This window comes from Taudactylus pleione, unplaced genomic scaffold (assembly GCF_031769625.1).
Source record: "Taudactylus pleione unplaced genomic scaffold, aTauple2 ptg000018l, whole genome shotgun sequence".
In the NCBI taxonomy this organism is placed as follows: Eukaryota; Metazoa; Chordata; class Amphibia; order Anura; family Myobatrachidae; genus Taudactylus; species Taudactylus pleione.
Window position 1 is genome coordinate 18,707,935 of NW_028284420.1, and position 15,392 is coordinate 18,723,326.

Below are 15,392 nucleotides of genomic sequence, written 5' to 3' on the forward strand. Positions count from 1 at the left end.
AGGAATATCTCAGCAGTGAAACATATGGACTTATAAATTGGGGTTTATTTTGAACAACATCAAAAACTTACTAATGAGCATTTTTTTTCAATTACATCCCATATCCTATGGTATTACTTATCCAAATCTGTAATCTGTTAATGGAACAGAGGGTTGTATATCTTTCATAAAATGGCTGATGCGCGACAATGAGATTTTAAGAGTAAGAGATGGTGTATAATGTAGCGGGGCATACTGTATTCCACCTGCGTGTGCTCTATGATGCCCCATATGATATTGTGTACAGATCATGTGCTGTTGTTTGTGTCTTCCCACCAGCCAGGAGTGAGAGGTGAACTTGGCCCTAAAGGTGTTAATGGGCCTAATGGGACATCAGGAGTACCAGGAATTCCCGGGCCACCTGGAACAATGGGTTTCCAAGGAGAACAAGGAGTCCCTGGCATAACTGGAAAAACTGGTGTTCCTGTGAGTATCACCCAAAAAATGTTTATTTCTTACCATGTGTAAGTAGTTACAGCACATTTCACATGCGTTACAAAATCTCAGTGACCTTTCTAAATGTGGCTGCAGTCATTAGGCATCTGGCGGAGCTTTGTGCTAACAACATTTCTGCTGTCCCAAAAATGTCAATGTACAATGTCAATTATTACATCGTGCTGTGTTGCTCCTGGCCACAAATTCCAGTAGTTGGGCCATACCAGACATTAACCTGCCCCCAACCAGCCAATTTACGGTGCGATGGAACTGGCACTAAGGGGCTGAAGTCGTCCTTAATAACATCTGCATTGCGTGCACAGAACTATATGTGCATAGTCTCCTATACGCAGAGCTGTACAAATCTTACAATGCCACCGCCCTGCTGTGTGCGCCTGGTTTCCTATTATGTCATCATTGGTGTGCACTTGCTCCCACTCTGTACTGTAGTTGTGTCAGCATGCACTCACTTAACTTTACCAATGTGATAACACCCTGTTACACCTCGTCAGTCATAAGGGGATTGGTGTGTTTTGTCGACAGCTATTTTGTTGACAGTCAAAGTGTCGACAATATAATGTCTAGAGCAGAATGCCGATACGGGAGTAATATTATTTAAAGCATTTTTATCATTTTGGCATTAGAACTGTAAACGTAATGTTAAAACCATCATGGTTACCGTTCTAATTTTAAAAAGTAAAAGCTTTAGATAAAATTACTCCCGTGTCGGCATTCTGCGCTGTCGACAGCATAAGTGTCAAGCATTTAACTACCTCCCATCATAACGGTAGATTCAATTGAAAGGAGTACAGCTCTGCATCGCCTGCTTTTACTTGTGCTCAGTTTCAGTGCATGACAAATCTATTTCTCATTTATCCATGGGGGACACTAGATATGCTGGGGTATAGAGTGTAGTGAGTAAAGTTTGGACACTTTCAAATTCATCTTCAATAGCTCAGATTCCCCAGAGTACCAGGAAACTTCAGGTTTTTGTTTTCTTTTCAAGTGTCTGTAGTTGGTGAACTCTTATGCCTACACAGGCACACTTTTATTTATTTCATTTATCAGCATCTACATTATAGTCCTCTCACAGGTGCAGTTCGGTTACCTGGTGCAGGTATTGGAGGTAGCGTAGTCGGTACCTCCTCTTGCTGCCTGCCTGCTCTCAATGTGGTATTGCCTCTGGAAAGGGGGATCTCTGTACTGTCACTGCAGGTAGTGACTTGGATCCCCCTGCCACCATTGGGCCACAGGAGGCATGAGGGACTAGAAGTCTATGGGTGGTTTCAATTAGTGTTTTTTTTTATTTATTTTTTTAACAATTTTTGTCCATAATTTCTCAATTTTCATAATTCTTAAAAGTTGGTGTCTTTGGCACTTCAATAATGAAAATTTTATACAAAAGTTAATTTTATTGAGGGACATTTGAATTTAATTTTTTATTTTGTAGAAACATTTTCTATAGTAAATGTATTACTATTGTTGTTGTTAAGCTTATATATATCAAGCGCCACAAAGTGTAGGCAACGCTGAACAGGGTAAACATAGAAAAAAGCAACATGGTATGAAAGCATAAGTACAATACAGTACACGATGACAGACCATAGCATTAGTACTAATATCACACCATAGACTGGGCAGGACAGATAATTGAGTAAAGGGTAGGGACACTCGCTGACGCTAGCAGAGATTGACGCAAAGGCGGTTATGCACGCAATCGAACGTTTGTTTGCCATTGCGCATGTGTATAAGCCACACTGTGTGTGCGCAGCGATCGCACTGTGATCACAAACGCACATAGTAATCCATCACAGAGTGAGTGACAGGTTGTCAGCGTTTGGGAGTAGTGACGGGGTGGTCAGAGAAAAGCAGGCGTTTCTGTTTAAACGCGTTACATGGGCGTGCATACATTATCCACTATGAGTACATACATATCTGGGTGTCTGAAGAGCTCCTAAGGCTGTGGCAGGTCAGACCTGCCACAAGAGCAAGATGGCTGCCAATGTGCGGTGTTACCAGTATTTATGCAGGTATGCTACGTTCAGTCATCAGTGATCCTGTACCCAATGGCTGAGCCAGCAGAGCCAGTCCGTGAAGGGGAATAGGGAAAAAGTACTGGTGATATGGATTGTGCTAGGAAAGAACAAAAGCTTTCATACTAAGGACAAGGTGTACACAGCCAGAGGGTGAACTGGGAAAGAAAACTGTGGAGGGGTGGAGGAGAAAAGTACTGAGTTATGAGTTTAATGAAAAGGTATGTATTAAGGGCATGTTTAAAGCTGGGGAGATTGATAGAGAGTCTGACTGATTCAGAGATGTACGCTATTCTGATATTTGTGCAGCTGAGAGATTATTTTTGTCGACTGCGTATCCATCACAGTTGCACTACGCATGCGCCAAGGTACCTTTGTGATGCCGCGCACAGTGAGGATTACTTTGCAAAGTGATTGACAGTCAGGGACATTTTGGGGAAAGTAATGGGTAATGGCAGCAAACAACACAGGCGTGTCCCTGCTGTTTTTGTGGCGTGTCATAGCCTGCGTCTGCGATTCTGTACGAAGAAAAAAAGGTTCCAATGTTTCAGTCTGTGGCAAAAGAACAATCTTATACTGAAATGGAAACAGAACTCTGTTTTTATTAAATAACAGATACAGATGTGTCCTCATACACCTAGCCTCCCTGCGCACTAAACAGCCCTTCTAGTCGCACCGTGGCGTGACTCGGTAGTGCCAAGTGTCTTTTCACGCACCCTTTTACCTTCAAATGCGTCTTATTTGCAGAGCCATGAGAATAGTTAGCACAAGCAGCTCCTGCTGATTAAAATGATATGCAGCATGCCTATGTTCTGTGTGTGACTGCTGGTGTATCTGCATGCGAAACGCTGTGTTACAGGGTCAGTGGCTGTAACACTGTAATGTAGTGTTTAGCATGCACATACACCCACAGTCACACACAGAGAACATAGGCATGCTGCATATCATTTTAATCAACAGACACTGCTTGAGCTATAATTTCTCATCACTGTGTGAATAAGACGCATTTGAAGGTAAAAATTTGCACTAAAATACACTCGGCGCTACTGAGTTACACAGAGCTCCCGCGTTATGTGTAGCGCACGGAGGATAGAGATATGTGGACACATCTGTAGGAGCCTCATTTACAATTAGGAGCACCTCTGGCTAAAGGGTGCATACTTGTACCTGGACAAATATTATTTTAATGGATGTAGGAAAAATGCTGCTGCTTTTTATAGTAGCACACAAATACCGGGCAGCATTAGTTTAACACTGCAACTAAAAACAGGACTTGCCCCCCTCCAAATTCTAAAATTGTGCACATATTTTAAAATTGTCTCCTCGGTAACGCAACATGATGAACCTTCTCGGTAGATTTACTCCTAACTAAACTCCTAAATGTGACCCACAGTGCAGTGAGGTTACTATGCAATTGTTATACAGCTGAAGCAGCTCAATAATTGAATTGGTAGAATGATCTCAGATATAGAACTATTATAATAAATTAAAATAATAAACATTCTTTTGTTTTAGGGCAAGCTGGCAAGTGAGCAGCACATTCGGGAGTTATGTGGGGGAATGATCAATGGTGAGAGTTTTATGTATTACAAATAATCCTTATTCGTAAAATGAACATAACAGCACCCAGAAGTCAGTAAAGCAAACCACAAGTGTGAAAAACCATGCAGTTATGATTGCAGAGTGGCCAAAAAAAAATGGGTCACAACTAATCCATCAGGCGATGGCGGCTTTCGCATTGTCCAGCAGGAATTTGCATATATTCTGCTCATTTGTGGTCAGATTTTGATAATTCAGCACAAGATTACTTTTTTGGTTAATAAACAACTAAACTGGCCTATAAAATTGGCATCTGTGGCTGACACAAAGATCTGCAGCAGAGCACACTACATGTACATACAGTAGTTCCCATCTTAATGACTGGACTGCTACTTCAAGTGGCGAATTAAGAAATGTGGTTAATCAAGATATAACAATTTCCCTGTGGATAATGTATGTATTTATCATATTATGTTTGGCTGTACAGTTGGTGAGATTACCATACATATATAAACCAACTTATATTGAGGGCATTGTCAGGGAAATCCTGCAATCTGTATAGATTAGTTTGTAGGAAAGGTGCATAATCTGTTAGGAGAAATGTACGTCCAGACAGATATTTCTCTACTAAGTTCAACCATATTGGTGCATAATTATTCTTCTTCTTATAGTTTATTCATATGGTGCCACAAGTGTTCCGCAGCGCCTTACAAAGTACATAAACAAATAGGTGACTAGTGATTTACAGTACAATACAATGCAGGCAGAGGAGTAGCGTGGAACCATGGCGCCCGGAGAAAGTGCATGTCATAGCGCCCCTCTCCCTGTACTGAACTGTGCCAGTGGGGTATGGCCAGCCTTCGGGGGGAATACTGAAGTGTAGAGAAAACAGCAATCAGTGACAGTATCACGCTGGGCATTGGGGGAATAGAATGCTTCAGTGATTCACTATCTGACATTAAGGCGTAGCTCCTTTGGCACTGCTTTATTTATGTATAACACCTAGGATCTCACTTTTATCTCCTTTGAATCATTGTTATCAGTCAATAGAGGAAATTGTATTATATATTCTGATCATTTAACTTAAATTTACAGAATACATGTGCTAGAGATTCCACAGGGTGCACAGCTTATTACTGCAATTACTGCCCCAAGCAGCTGTCACTGGAGCAGGGACACCTATGGGGAGCTCCCTTCTCAGCTATGCTCCTACTTCACAGATATACATTGCCCCAATATTAATATGAGTACAGAATGAGGAGAAAAGGAGGGACGGGATCAAAGAGGAGAGGGGAGAGGAAAGTGCCGATCAGAGAGGGGTGGTGACAGAAGCCAGTAAGAAAGGAGAGGAGACTGGTAGTGACAGAAGCCAATAAGAAAGGAGAGGGGAGGGGCAAAGAGTCGATAAGAGAGGGGTGGTGACAGAAGCCAATAAGAAAGGAGTTGACAGGGGCAAAGAGCCGATCACTGGGTAGAGAGGGGAGACAATTAAAGAGGTGAGAAGTGAATGTAATCACTGTGACAGGAAAGGGGTATAACAAAAGATGATCACAGAGGAGGGAGGGCCGGAGGGGAGGCAATCTGGGCAGTTTGAGGAGCATGAAATGTAGAAGTGCATCTCAAATCTGTAACTTATTTAGGATATACAGCAAACAAACAGAGACAAAAATAACAGGTGGCCATCACACTGTGCAGTGCCCCATGAATTCCGTAACCCTGGATGGCGCCCTCTGTCCATTTTGGCGCCCGGAGCTCATGCTTCACTGGAACCACCCTCGCTACACCCCTGAATGCAGGACATGGATAATATACATTGCTACATTAGCGACCATAACACCCACATAGCAACAGCATAAGTAACTAAGTGTTAGATGCCATAGTGGGGAGTAAGGAGTAGATGAAAGTAAAGAGAAGCATAAGAGAGAAGAGTGTATCTTTTGTTTTATGTGCCAGGTTTGGGGTCATGATTTTTCACAATTGAGAGGGTCTTCTATGTTGTGTGTTTTGTTTAGTGTTGTAAGGAAAAAAACACTGTAAAGAGAGAAAAAGCTCTATGGTTTTCCTTAGTACCTCCTAACAGCTTCTGTTGGGTAGTTGTCAGTTACACCTACCTCTTTGTATCTGCAACTAGAAAACAAAAGACATTAGATGAAGAAAATGAGAGTTATGGTAAATATTACCTTTGTTAAATCTCTTTCTTCAAAGTCCATAGGGTCCACAGATATACCTTGGGGGTATAGGTGGATGTTAGGACCAGACAGTTAAAGCTGTTGACTCCAAGAGTGCACTGGTCCCCTCCCCCCCTATACCCCACCACTAAGCCAGAGGCCCTTAAGTTAGTTAGCAAGCCAATGGCAGGAGAGAAGGAAGACTGGTACACAGAAGAAAAACACTCTCACACAAGGAAGACGGAGACCGGTGACCAGAAAAACCAACCCAGAGAAGCCAGGGGCATCAGGGCGGGCGCCCTGTGGACTTCGAAGAAAGAGAGTTAACAAAGTAAGTTTTACCATAACTCTCATTTTCTTCTTCAGGATCCTTAGGGATCCACAGGGATACCTTGGGGATATCCCAAAGCCGTATTCAAGGGCGAGGAAGCTCCTGAGCTGACAGGAGAATCCGGCGCCCAAATGAAGCATCCTGAGAGGCAAATGTGTCAAACGCGTAGAAACGCAGAAAGGTGTGGACAGATGACCACGTGACCACCTTACAAAGCTGTTCAGCCGAGGCTCCATGGCGAGCTGCCCACAAAGGTCCCACAGATCGAGTGGAATGAGCAGTGATGGTAGCTGGCACAGGGAGACCCAAGTGCAAGTAGGCCTGAGAGATAGCCATACGAATCTATCTAGCTAGGGGCTGTTTGTTAGCTGTCCAGACTTTCTTATGAAATCCATAGAGGACAAATAGAGAATCTGTTTTTCTAAAGGAACTGGTACGGACCACATCCAAGGAAGCCTCCCCAGCCGAAACATTGGTTTAACATAAGGCCGGGACTACAATTTCCTCATTGATATGGAATTTAGAGACCACCTTGGGAAGAAAACTATGGCGAGTATGAAGAACCGCCCTATCTGGATGAAAAATCAGAAAAAGGGGGAAACATGACAGTGCCCCCAAGTCTGACACCCTTCGGGCAGAGGCAATAGCCAGAAGAAAGATTGTCTTTGCTGTTAACCATTTGAGATCCACTGATTCCAGGGGTTCAAACGGAGGGCCCTGAAGAGCCTGAAGAACCACAGACAAATCCCAAGGAGCCACCACAGAGGGACAAAGGGAGGTTGAATGCTGAGAACACCCTGTACAAAGGTGTGAACATCCGGTAGTGTAGCAATCTTGCGTTGGAACCAGATAGACAAAGCAGACACATGAACCTTAAGTGAGGCAAGTCCAAGTTCCAGTCCAGCCTGAAGGAAGGCAAGAATTCTAGAGACCCGAAAAATCTGTAAGTCATAACGTCTGGCGCTACACCACTGGAAGTAAGTTTGCCACACTCTGATATATCCGGACAGAAGCTGGTTTACGTGCCCTGAGCATAGTCTGTACTACAGCATGAGAAAATCCCTTAGATCTTAAGAGGGTTGTCTCAGGAGCCACACCGTCAAAGATAGGCGACCCAAGTCCGGGTGTAGACAAGGACCCTGAGACAACAGATCCGGCCGTTGAGGCAGCAAAAGAGGAGCATCGATGGAGAGGCTCTGAAGGTCCAAGTACCAATGTCATCTGGGCCATGCTGGAGCCACCAGCAGAACAGTGCCTCCATCTTGTTTGAACTTCTGAAGAACTCGAGTAAGGAGGGAGACTGGAGGAAACAGGTACGCCAGCCGAAAGGTCCACTTTATGGACAATGCGTCTACAGAGGCTGCCGTGGCATCCCTTGTTTTTGATTCGTAAATCATCAGTTTGTGATTGTGTCGAGAGGCTATGAGGTCTACCTCTGGGAGACCCCACTTGTCCACAAGAAGTTAAAACACTTCCAGGTGGAGAGTCCATTCCTTGACCTGTACATCGTGATGGCTGAGGAAGGCCATTTCCCAATTCAGAACTCCGGGAATGAACACGGCTGAGATTGCTGGAAGGTGTTTTTCGGCCCATGTGAGAATGTGAGCCACTTCTGACATGGCTGCCAGACTGCGAATGCCTCCTTGGTGGAGGTAGGCTACTGCCGTGGCATTGTCAGACTGTACCTGCACATGCCTTCCTTGAAGAATATGCTGTGCCAGAGTGAGGGCTTTGTATACCGCTCGGCACTCCAACACGTTGATCGGTAGGGTTGTCTCGACCGTTGTCCAACGGCCCTGGAAAGAGTGCGGGCCAGTCACCGCACCCCAACCCCGGAGACTGGCATCCGTCGTTAGAATCACCCAGTCCGGGACCCAGAAGGGGCGACCTCTGGTTAAGTGAGACATCTGTAACCACCATGAGAGGGACATACGAACCTTTAGAGAAAGAACCATCGTCTGAGGCAATTCGTTCCACCTGGAGAGGATTAAGAGCTGCAGGGGTCTTGAGTGGAATTGGGTGTATTCCACCAAGTCAAAGGTGTAGACCATGGATCCCAGGACCTGCATCGCTGAGAGAATGGACACTCGGCGACTGTGGAGTAGTCTGCGCACATGTTGCAGTGTGGAGATCTTGGCCGCTGTAAGGAAGATTCTTTGAACCTGAACATCTAGAAAAGTCCCCAGATGGACCATTCTTTTGGAAGGAACCAGGGAGGACTTCTACCAATTGATTAACCAGTCGTGATCTAGCAGAAATGGTAATGGTAACCTGTGGATGTTGCTGAAGAACCTCTAGGGAATGTGCTAATAGCAAGAGGTCGTCCAGGTATGTTAGCATTCTGAGATGAGCTGCCATGACCGCCATAGTTTTGGTAAAGACCCGTGGGGCTGTAGAAAGTCCAAAGGGCAAAGCGTGGAACTGATAATGTTGCTGTTGAACAGCAAAGCTGAGACATTTTTGGTGAGAAGGCGCTATATGTATATGTAGGTAAGCGTCCTGAATGTCCAGTGACACCATAAAGTCTCTCGGTTCCATAGCTAGTACTATAGAGTGCAGGGTTTCCATCCGATATCTGGGCACCCTGATGAATTTGTTCAGGGATTTTAGGTTGAGAATACGACGGTAAGCCCCATTTGGCTTCTGAACCAGAAACAAAATGGAATAATCTGTCCCTCTCTGAGATAGAGGGACCGGAACTATCACACCCGCCTGCAGTAATGACTGAATAGCCTGTTGTATAAGCCAGGGTTTTGACTGGGTCGAAGGAAGGGCCCATGTGGAAAAATTGGTGGGGTGGTCGTCTTAGGAAAGAGAGGGCATACCCGTAAGAGACCACTTCCTGTACCCAAGCGTCTGAGGTGATCTGACTCCAGCACTGGGCAAAGAGAAGAAGTCGGCCCCCTGCCCTGGGATCCCCCAGAGGGAGGCCCACCCCGTCAGGCGGATGGTTTATCTTCTGATTTTGCAGCAGGATGGCGGGTGGCACAGGCCTGCTTGGGCCTAGGTTTGGCTGACTTAGAGGAAGCCTGCTGTCGAGTAAAAAAGGACTGGCCCCTAGGTTTGTCTTGGGGGCAAAACCCTCTAAAGGATGTTGTGCAGCGTAGCATCCCCTATGTAGGAGGCTGCATCCCTAATGTGAGCCACAAGGGAAATCATGTCCTGAGAGGCATCCTCTAGGGGGAACTCCTCGAGGGCATCTGTCCAGTCTTCAATTGCCTTGGCCACCCAAGTAATAGCCATGGATGGGCGAGCAGAGGCTCCTGAAAGGGAATACATACATTTCAGACAAGCTTCTACCTTATTATCTGTGGGATCCTTCAGCGAGGAAGTAAACCGAATAGGCAAGATAGAACTTTTGATCAACCGCGTGATATGAGAGTCCACAGCCGGGGAAGTCTCCCATTCGTACAGTGATCAGCTGGGAAAAGGCAACAATGGGTCAGTCTCTTATGCGGTTGAAACCTTTTATCGGGCGTCTGCCAGGCAGCCATCACATGTTCAACTAGCCGATCTGAGATAGAAAACCCTGCAGAGTTTATCTTTTGTTTCTTAAACAGAGGGTGTTTAGACTTTGGAGCGGGTTAATCATCTTCTATGTGAAGTATATCTCTAACCACTCGAACTAGGGCAGGGATATTAATCTTTGCCTGTAGTTCCTCTTCCCCTGAGGGAGATTCAGTATTAGACAAATCCGCATCTCCAGAGGAAGCCTCAGAATCTGAAAGGAGCGTGGACTGAGAGGAAACCAGAGGATGTTTATGTATACTATGTAGTGATTTCTCACCCTGTAAATTAATTAAACTAAGTTCAAGATTAGGGGCTGCCCAGCAGCCCCCCTGCGCTAGGGTGACCCGACTCCGGCCGGGCACCAACTAAAACTGTGGTGCATGTTGCTGGGGCGGGGTATATAGGAGGATGGACCCAGTGCATCCTGGGAGCAGCAAAGCTTAACTGCATGGTGCCCGTGGATCCAGATCCAGCTATATCCCCAAGGTCAACCCAGAGGAACCTATGGACCTCGTAGAAACAGAGATAACAAAAGGTAAGTTCTTACCATATCTCTTGTTTTAACAGCCGTGGATACCATCATTTCTAGGGTAGCGAGCAGAGGAGGTACTGGTATAGCCTGTACCTGTTGTGGCAACCCAATAGGGGAAATTACAGCCTGTATATGCTGTGGCAACTCCATATAAGGAATTACTGCCAGGACAGTTAGGCGGTCTACAAGTGAATTTAGCACCTGAGCAAAGGAAGCCCATGGGGGCTCCTGGACAGGGGCTGGGGGAGCTGATGGGCCAAGTTTGTTATAACAAACTGCACAAAGTTCCTCTTGGATTAAATCTTCCTCATTCAATCCTGCTGCACATGACGTACATGAGGGTAATATGGGTGCAGCAGCTATTCTGTTACCCTTGCCTGACTTAGACATATTGCAGAGTAAAACAGCACAACATTATGAGGCAGAATATCACCACTGTGTTTTAACACAAGGGGAGAAGTAAGGTAAATAGCTAGTTCAAGCCTGTATAAAGCTGTGGAACTGTAGCAGAAATATGGCACTATGTGTAGTGCAACTGTCCCAGTATGCGATAACTTCACAACTCCAGTGAGAAATGAAGTATATATGGTCCCTGAATACACCGGTATTGTAGGTGACCCAGAGAGAAAGAAAGTGATAGGCAAAGTTTGACAGTATAGGAAATATCAAACAGACACACAGCACTAGCAGATTGCATACAATGCATAAAAATAACTGCACAATTGGCACTAAATATAACTACTCAGACTGTAATGTCTGGTAGGCAATAGCGCTATATAACCTGGCTCCGGAGAGAGCTGTGGCTGAGCTGAAGATGGCCGCCGGAGATCTCTGAGGGGGCGTGGCTGAAGATGAAATGAAGCTTAGAGTGGTCTAGACCTATGCAGAATCGCGCCCTGAGCTGGGGAGAGGCCGCTTAAACAGGGAAAGCTGACCTCCCCATGCTGATTATTGACCCCAGGGACGCTGGTTCCCCGCACCATATGTACCCTGGTGGTCTTAGTGGAGCACGCGGACTTCCCTGGTGTACACACTCATCGTCCTCCGGTCTGTCCCCTGTCCTGGAGGAAAAGCTGCCCGTGCACGGGTTACCACAAGCAGTAGCCCGCCTTTCCTGTCCCCTGTGTCCGAGTTGCAGTCAATGGTCATCCCGCGGGGCCAGCTAGCAAGGTCCCCAGGGAGCCCGTCGAGAGTACCAGACGGAACTGGATTTGCGATGCCCAGAGGTGTGATAGTGTCAGCACAGACCTGTCATAGACAGTCTGATGCTGAACACTCAGCTTGTAGAATCAATAAACTAATAAATCAAAGAAATAAAATGCTTATGGGCTGTCTAACGCAGCATACTGTTTAAAGCGGTGGTCTGACTCCTGCAGACACCAGAGCTAACTGAAGGGCCTCTGGTTTAGGGGTGGGGTATAGGGGGAAGGACCAGTGCACCCTGGGAGTCAACAGCTTAACTGTCTGGTCCTAACCTCCACCTAAACCCCCAAGGTATCCCTGTGGATCCCTATGAACCCTGAAGAAGAAAAGCAAGTTAAACTGTTTAATAAATGTTTAAGGGAAGTAGAGTTAGCATTTCAGCTTAGAGGTAGGAGCCCTTTAAGAATGTATCTCACACGTTTTACTTTCTGCAACATTTCTTATTCAGTAGTTATCTAAAATGAGAAATATAATAGTGAGAATAAGCTATCCTTATTTAGTACCAGGCATTTACAGTTACATTTACAAATCATACATAATGCATGAAAACAGTACAAAAAAACTACAAATAAAGGATAGAGAGGGTCCTGCTTGTGAGAGGAGATTATTGCGTTATTACCTAGTGGGACGTGAAGTGGAGATGGGACTGTAGCTTGTAGGACAGGCTATAGCGAAGAAGTGAGTTTTCAGATTGCACTTGAAAGATTGAAGGTTGGGAGAGTCTGATTATGCGGGGTGGGCTGACCAGGTAGTTACTGTGTAATGTCAATGCAGCCACTTCAGTAACGCTTAAAAATAAAAGGTGATTAATAAGATTGCATCCACTGCTTTATCAAGCATGGGTTCACTTGAATGTGATCTGTTCTGAACAGGAAGGAACAATGTTTTATTTTCTCTGTGTATTTCCAGATCAAATTGCACAGTTAGCTGCTAACCTCAGAAGACCTTTGGCTCCAGGGTTGGTTGGTCGACCAGGCCCTGCTGGGTTACCTGGAACACAAGGTGTCCCTGGACGAGTAGGACATCCTGGTTCTCGTGGACCTCCAGGATACAGAGGGCCAACTGGGGATCTGGGAGATCCTGGTCCAAGAGGTGAGGGCAGGCTGTTATTAGTACCATATAAATGCCGATGTGATCAAAACAGATTTGTAGTAGTCAGTTTGCAAAGTCTTTTGATTTGATAAAAGAAAAACATTAATAGACAAAGTCTCTTCATATTCTAGGTAACCACGGTGAAAGAGGAGACAAAGGACCAGTTGGTCGAGGTATCGATGGACCATTTGGTGATCAAGGAGAACAAGGTAGAGTCATCGCCAAAGAAACTGGTGAAAGGCTTTTTAATCAAATTGCATGTATTAGAACTTCTTCTGCTATTTTTTATAAGGTATGTATGTTCTATGTTTTATTTCTAGGTGCACAAGGAGTGACTGGGATAAGCATAGATGGCCGGGATGGTGCACATGGTGAGCCTGGTTACCCTGGTGAGCCTGGTAGACCAGGTACAATAGGTGCTCAAGGTACTCCTGGAATATGTGACACATCTGCCTGCCAAGGTGCTGTCTCTGCAGGAAAATCTAGTCATCCAAAGTCCTAAACATCACAATGAGCAAAGAGAAGGAACTATATACAATGCAGCTCTCTGTTGTATGGAAGACCTTCCTATAGAAACATTCAGGGAGGTTGTTGTTTATCACAAAAACAAAGAACAGAGTCCTACACCATTAGCCCAGCTCCATGAAACTGAAGAACATCTGAGTAAAGTTTTATAGACAATGATTTATTTTGTTAAAGTTCACTGTTATCTAACATTTATTTTTTACCTCCGAAACACCCTCCTTTCCTTTCCCCTCCCCACCATGGTTGTTAGTCTTCATTTTGGACTTGTTTGCTTTGGGATGCTGCTCACCCTTACCTGTATCAGTACCCAAGCTGTTCATTCAGCATGCAGAGGCTTATGAGAACCATCCCTCTTGCAGTCTAGTCTTGCTAGAGGTAAGTGTACATAGAAATGTCCAAGTGAGAACATTTTTATATTTCCATATTAAAACCTTGATCCTCCAGCTTGGAGATTTTGTTACAAATATCAAAATGCAGTGCGACTATGACATGTTGTAATAAAACCATTTCCAAGGCAGAGAAGTACTGTATAATGTGTTGTAAAAATAAAGAGTTGTTTTTTTAAATCATGTCCTTAATATGTCCTGTTTTAGCACACTGCAGTTCCATTGGACAAATAGCTGCAAACTTGTGAATATCAGTGATTTTAAAATAGTATTTATTTTGGTGACTTGTATGTACAATAAAACCTGTTGCATCATCTGTTGTAATAAATGAATAAAGCCACTTTCACCACACAAAAAAAATAAATGGTCAAGACATTTGCAATTTATTAACAATCAAGAACATGGCACTTTAATAAAGTAGTATATAATGGACATTTAAATAGCACTTTGCTTTAACAAGTGACCGGTTAAATTATGCTAGGGATATTCATTTACTACTATAGTGACCACTAAATGAAGAGTACGTTTAGTTTGTGTTAAACAAAATGCTGCTACTTAGTTTGTGCTAAAGTAACATTCAGAAGGCCTTTATGGTTCTTCCTTAAATAATAAAGCCACATGGGATTTCCTATTGCCTAGTAAGCTATAGTCACATAACCAACCCTAGCTAGAAGACAAGTGGCACAGAACCTGTCTGTGCCAGCAAGCACACACTGTAGTGTACCCTTCAGTATTTTTAACCCTTTTAAAGCTCTCTCTCTTGTTAAAGCCAATCCCCATTTTTCATAAGGATTGTCGGCAGAACTGAAAAGAGCAGTGGGAGTAGTGTTAGAGAAAATAGCATACAATCTAGTTGTGAACAGGTCCTTCTGCCTCCCCATCTCACTTTTCAGACTCTGATCTATAACCAATGAGTGGGATGGGCTTTTATAGAACACAGAATAACCAGTCCCATTGTTGAGCTAAATCATTCCACACTGCTAAAGATATAATGTTGTGCAATGTCTCAGACTACTAGATTACAGCCTGTTCTTTTTACCAGCAAAACAAGTGTATTCTGTGGTTTATAGTAATCACTTTTAAGAGGGTTTAAACAAAATCATTGTCTAAATCATGTGGTCTTGCCAGCTGCTGTGGAACTATAAGTCCCAACTTGCTTTGCCACCCTCTGGCTGGTCTTGTAATTCCACAATAATAATAGTTACAAAGTCCAGCCTAAAATGTAGTTTAATGTAGAATGAGCAATGGTGTTCACGTTGGAACATAGAAACAGACAAATATGGGTGTACAATGAAATGTAAGACTACTGGAATACAAGCTGCAAGTGACTAAGGATGTACACCGCTCTTGTGGTGGGGGGAGGTATAATCAGTCCTAAATGTAATGTCTAACATGCAGTAAAGCAATTAAAATGTACAAACTTAAGTCCTTACTACGCCTTATGCTACATACTGAAAAGCATTATATAAACACATTAATGCGTAATCACATCAACATATAATAACATTGTTACAGTTCAATACTGTGAAAAGCGTTTTTTTTTTTTTTTTCTTAAAATGTGTCTCTGTTCTCCTAATAAATAGTGCATTAACTGCCCAC

General features: G+C 44.1%; 1 protein-coding gene across 1 annotated transcript in view; it reads left to right on the plus strand.

Annotated features, from left to right (window-relative positions):
* Positions 1–13,976, plus strand: part of COL9A3 (collagen type IX alpha 3 chain) — a 72,049-nt gene extending 58,073 nt beyond the window's left edge. Inside the window, exons 28-32 of the mRNA XM_088442809.1 lie at positions 319–465; positions 4,023–4,077; positions 12,700–12,882; positions 13,014–13,091; positions 13,203–13,976. Coding sequence (XP_088298935.1) covers positions 319–465; positions 4,023–4,077; positions 12,700–12,882; positions 13,014–13,091; positions 13,203–13,384 — 645 coding nt within the window. The 3' untranslated portion in view covers positions 13,385–13,976. The remainder of the gene's footprint in view (positions 1–318; positions 466–4,022; positions 4,078–12,699; positions 12,883–13,013; positions 13,092–13,202) is intronic.
* Positions 13,977–15,392: the final 1,416 nt, after the last annotated feature.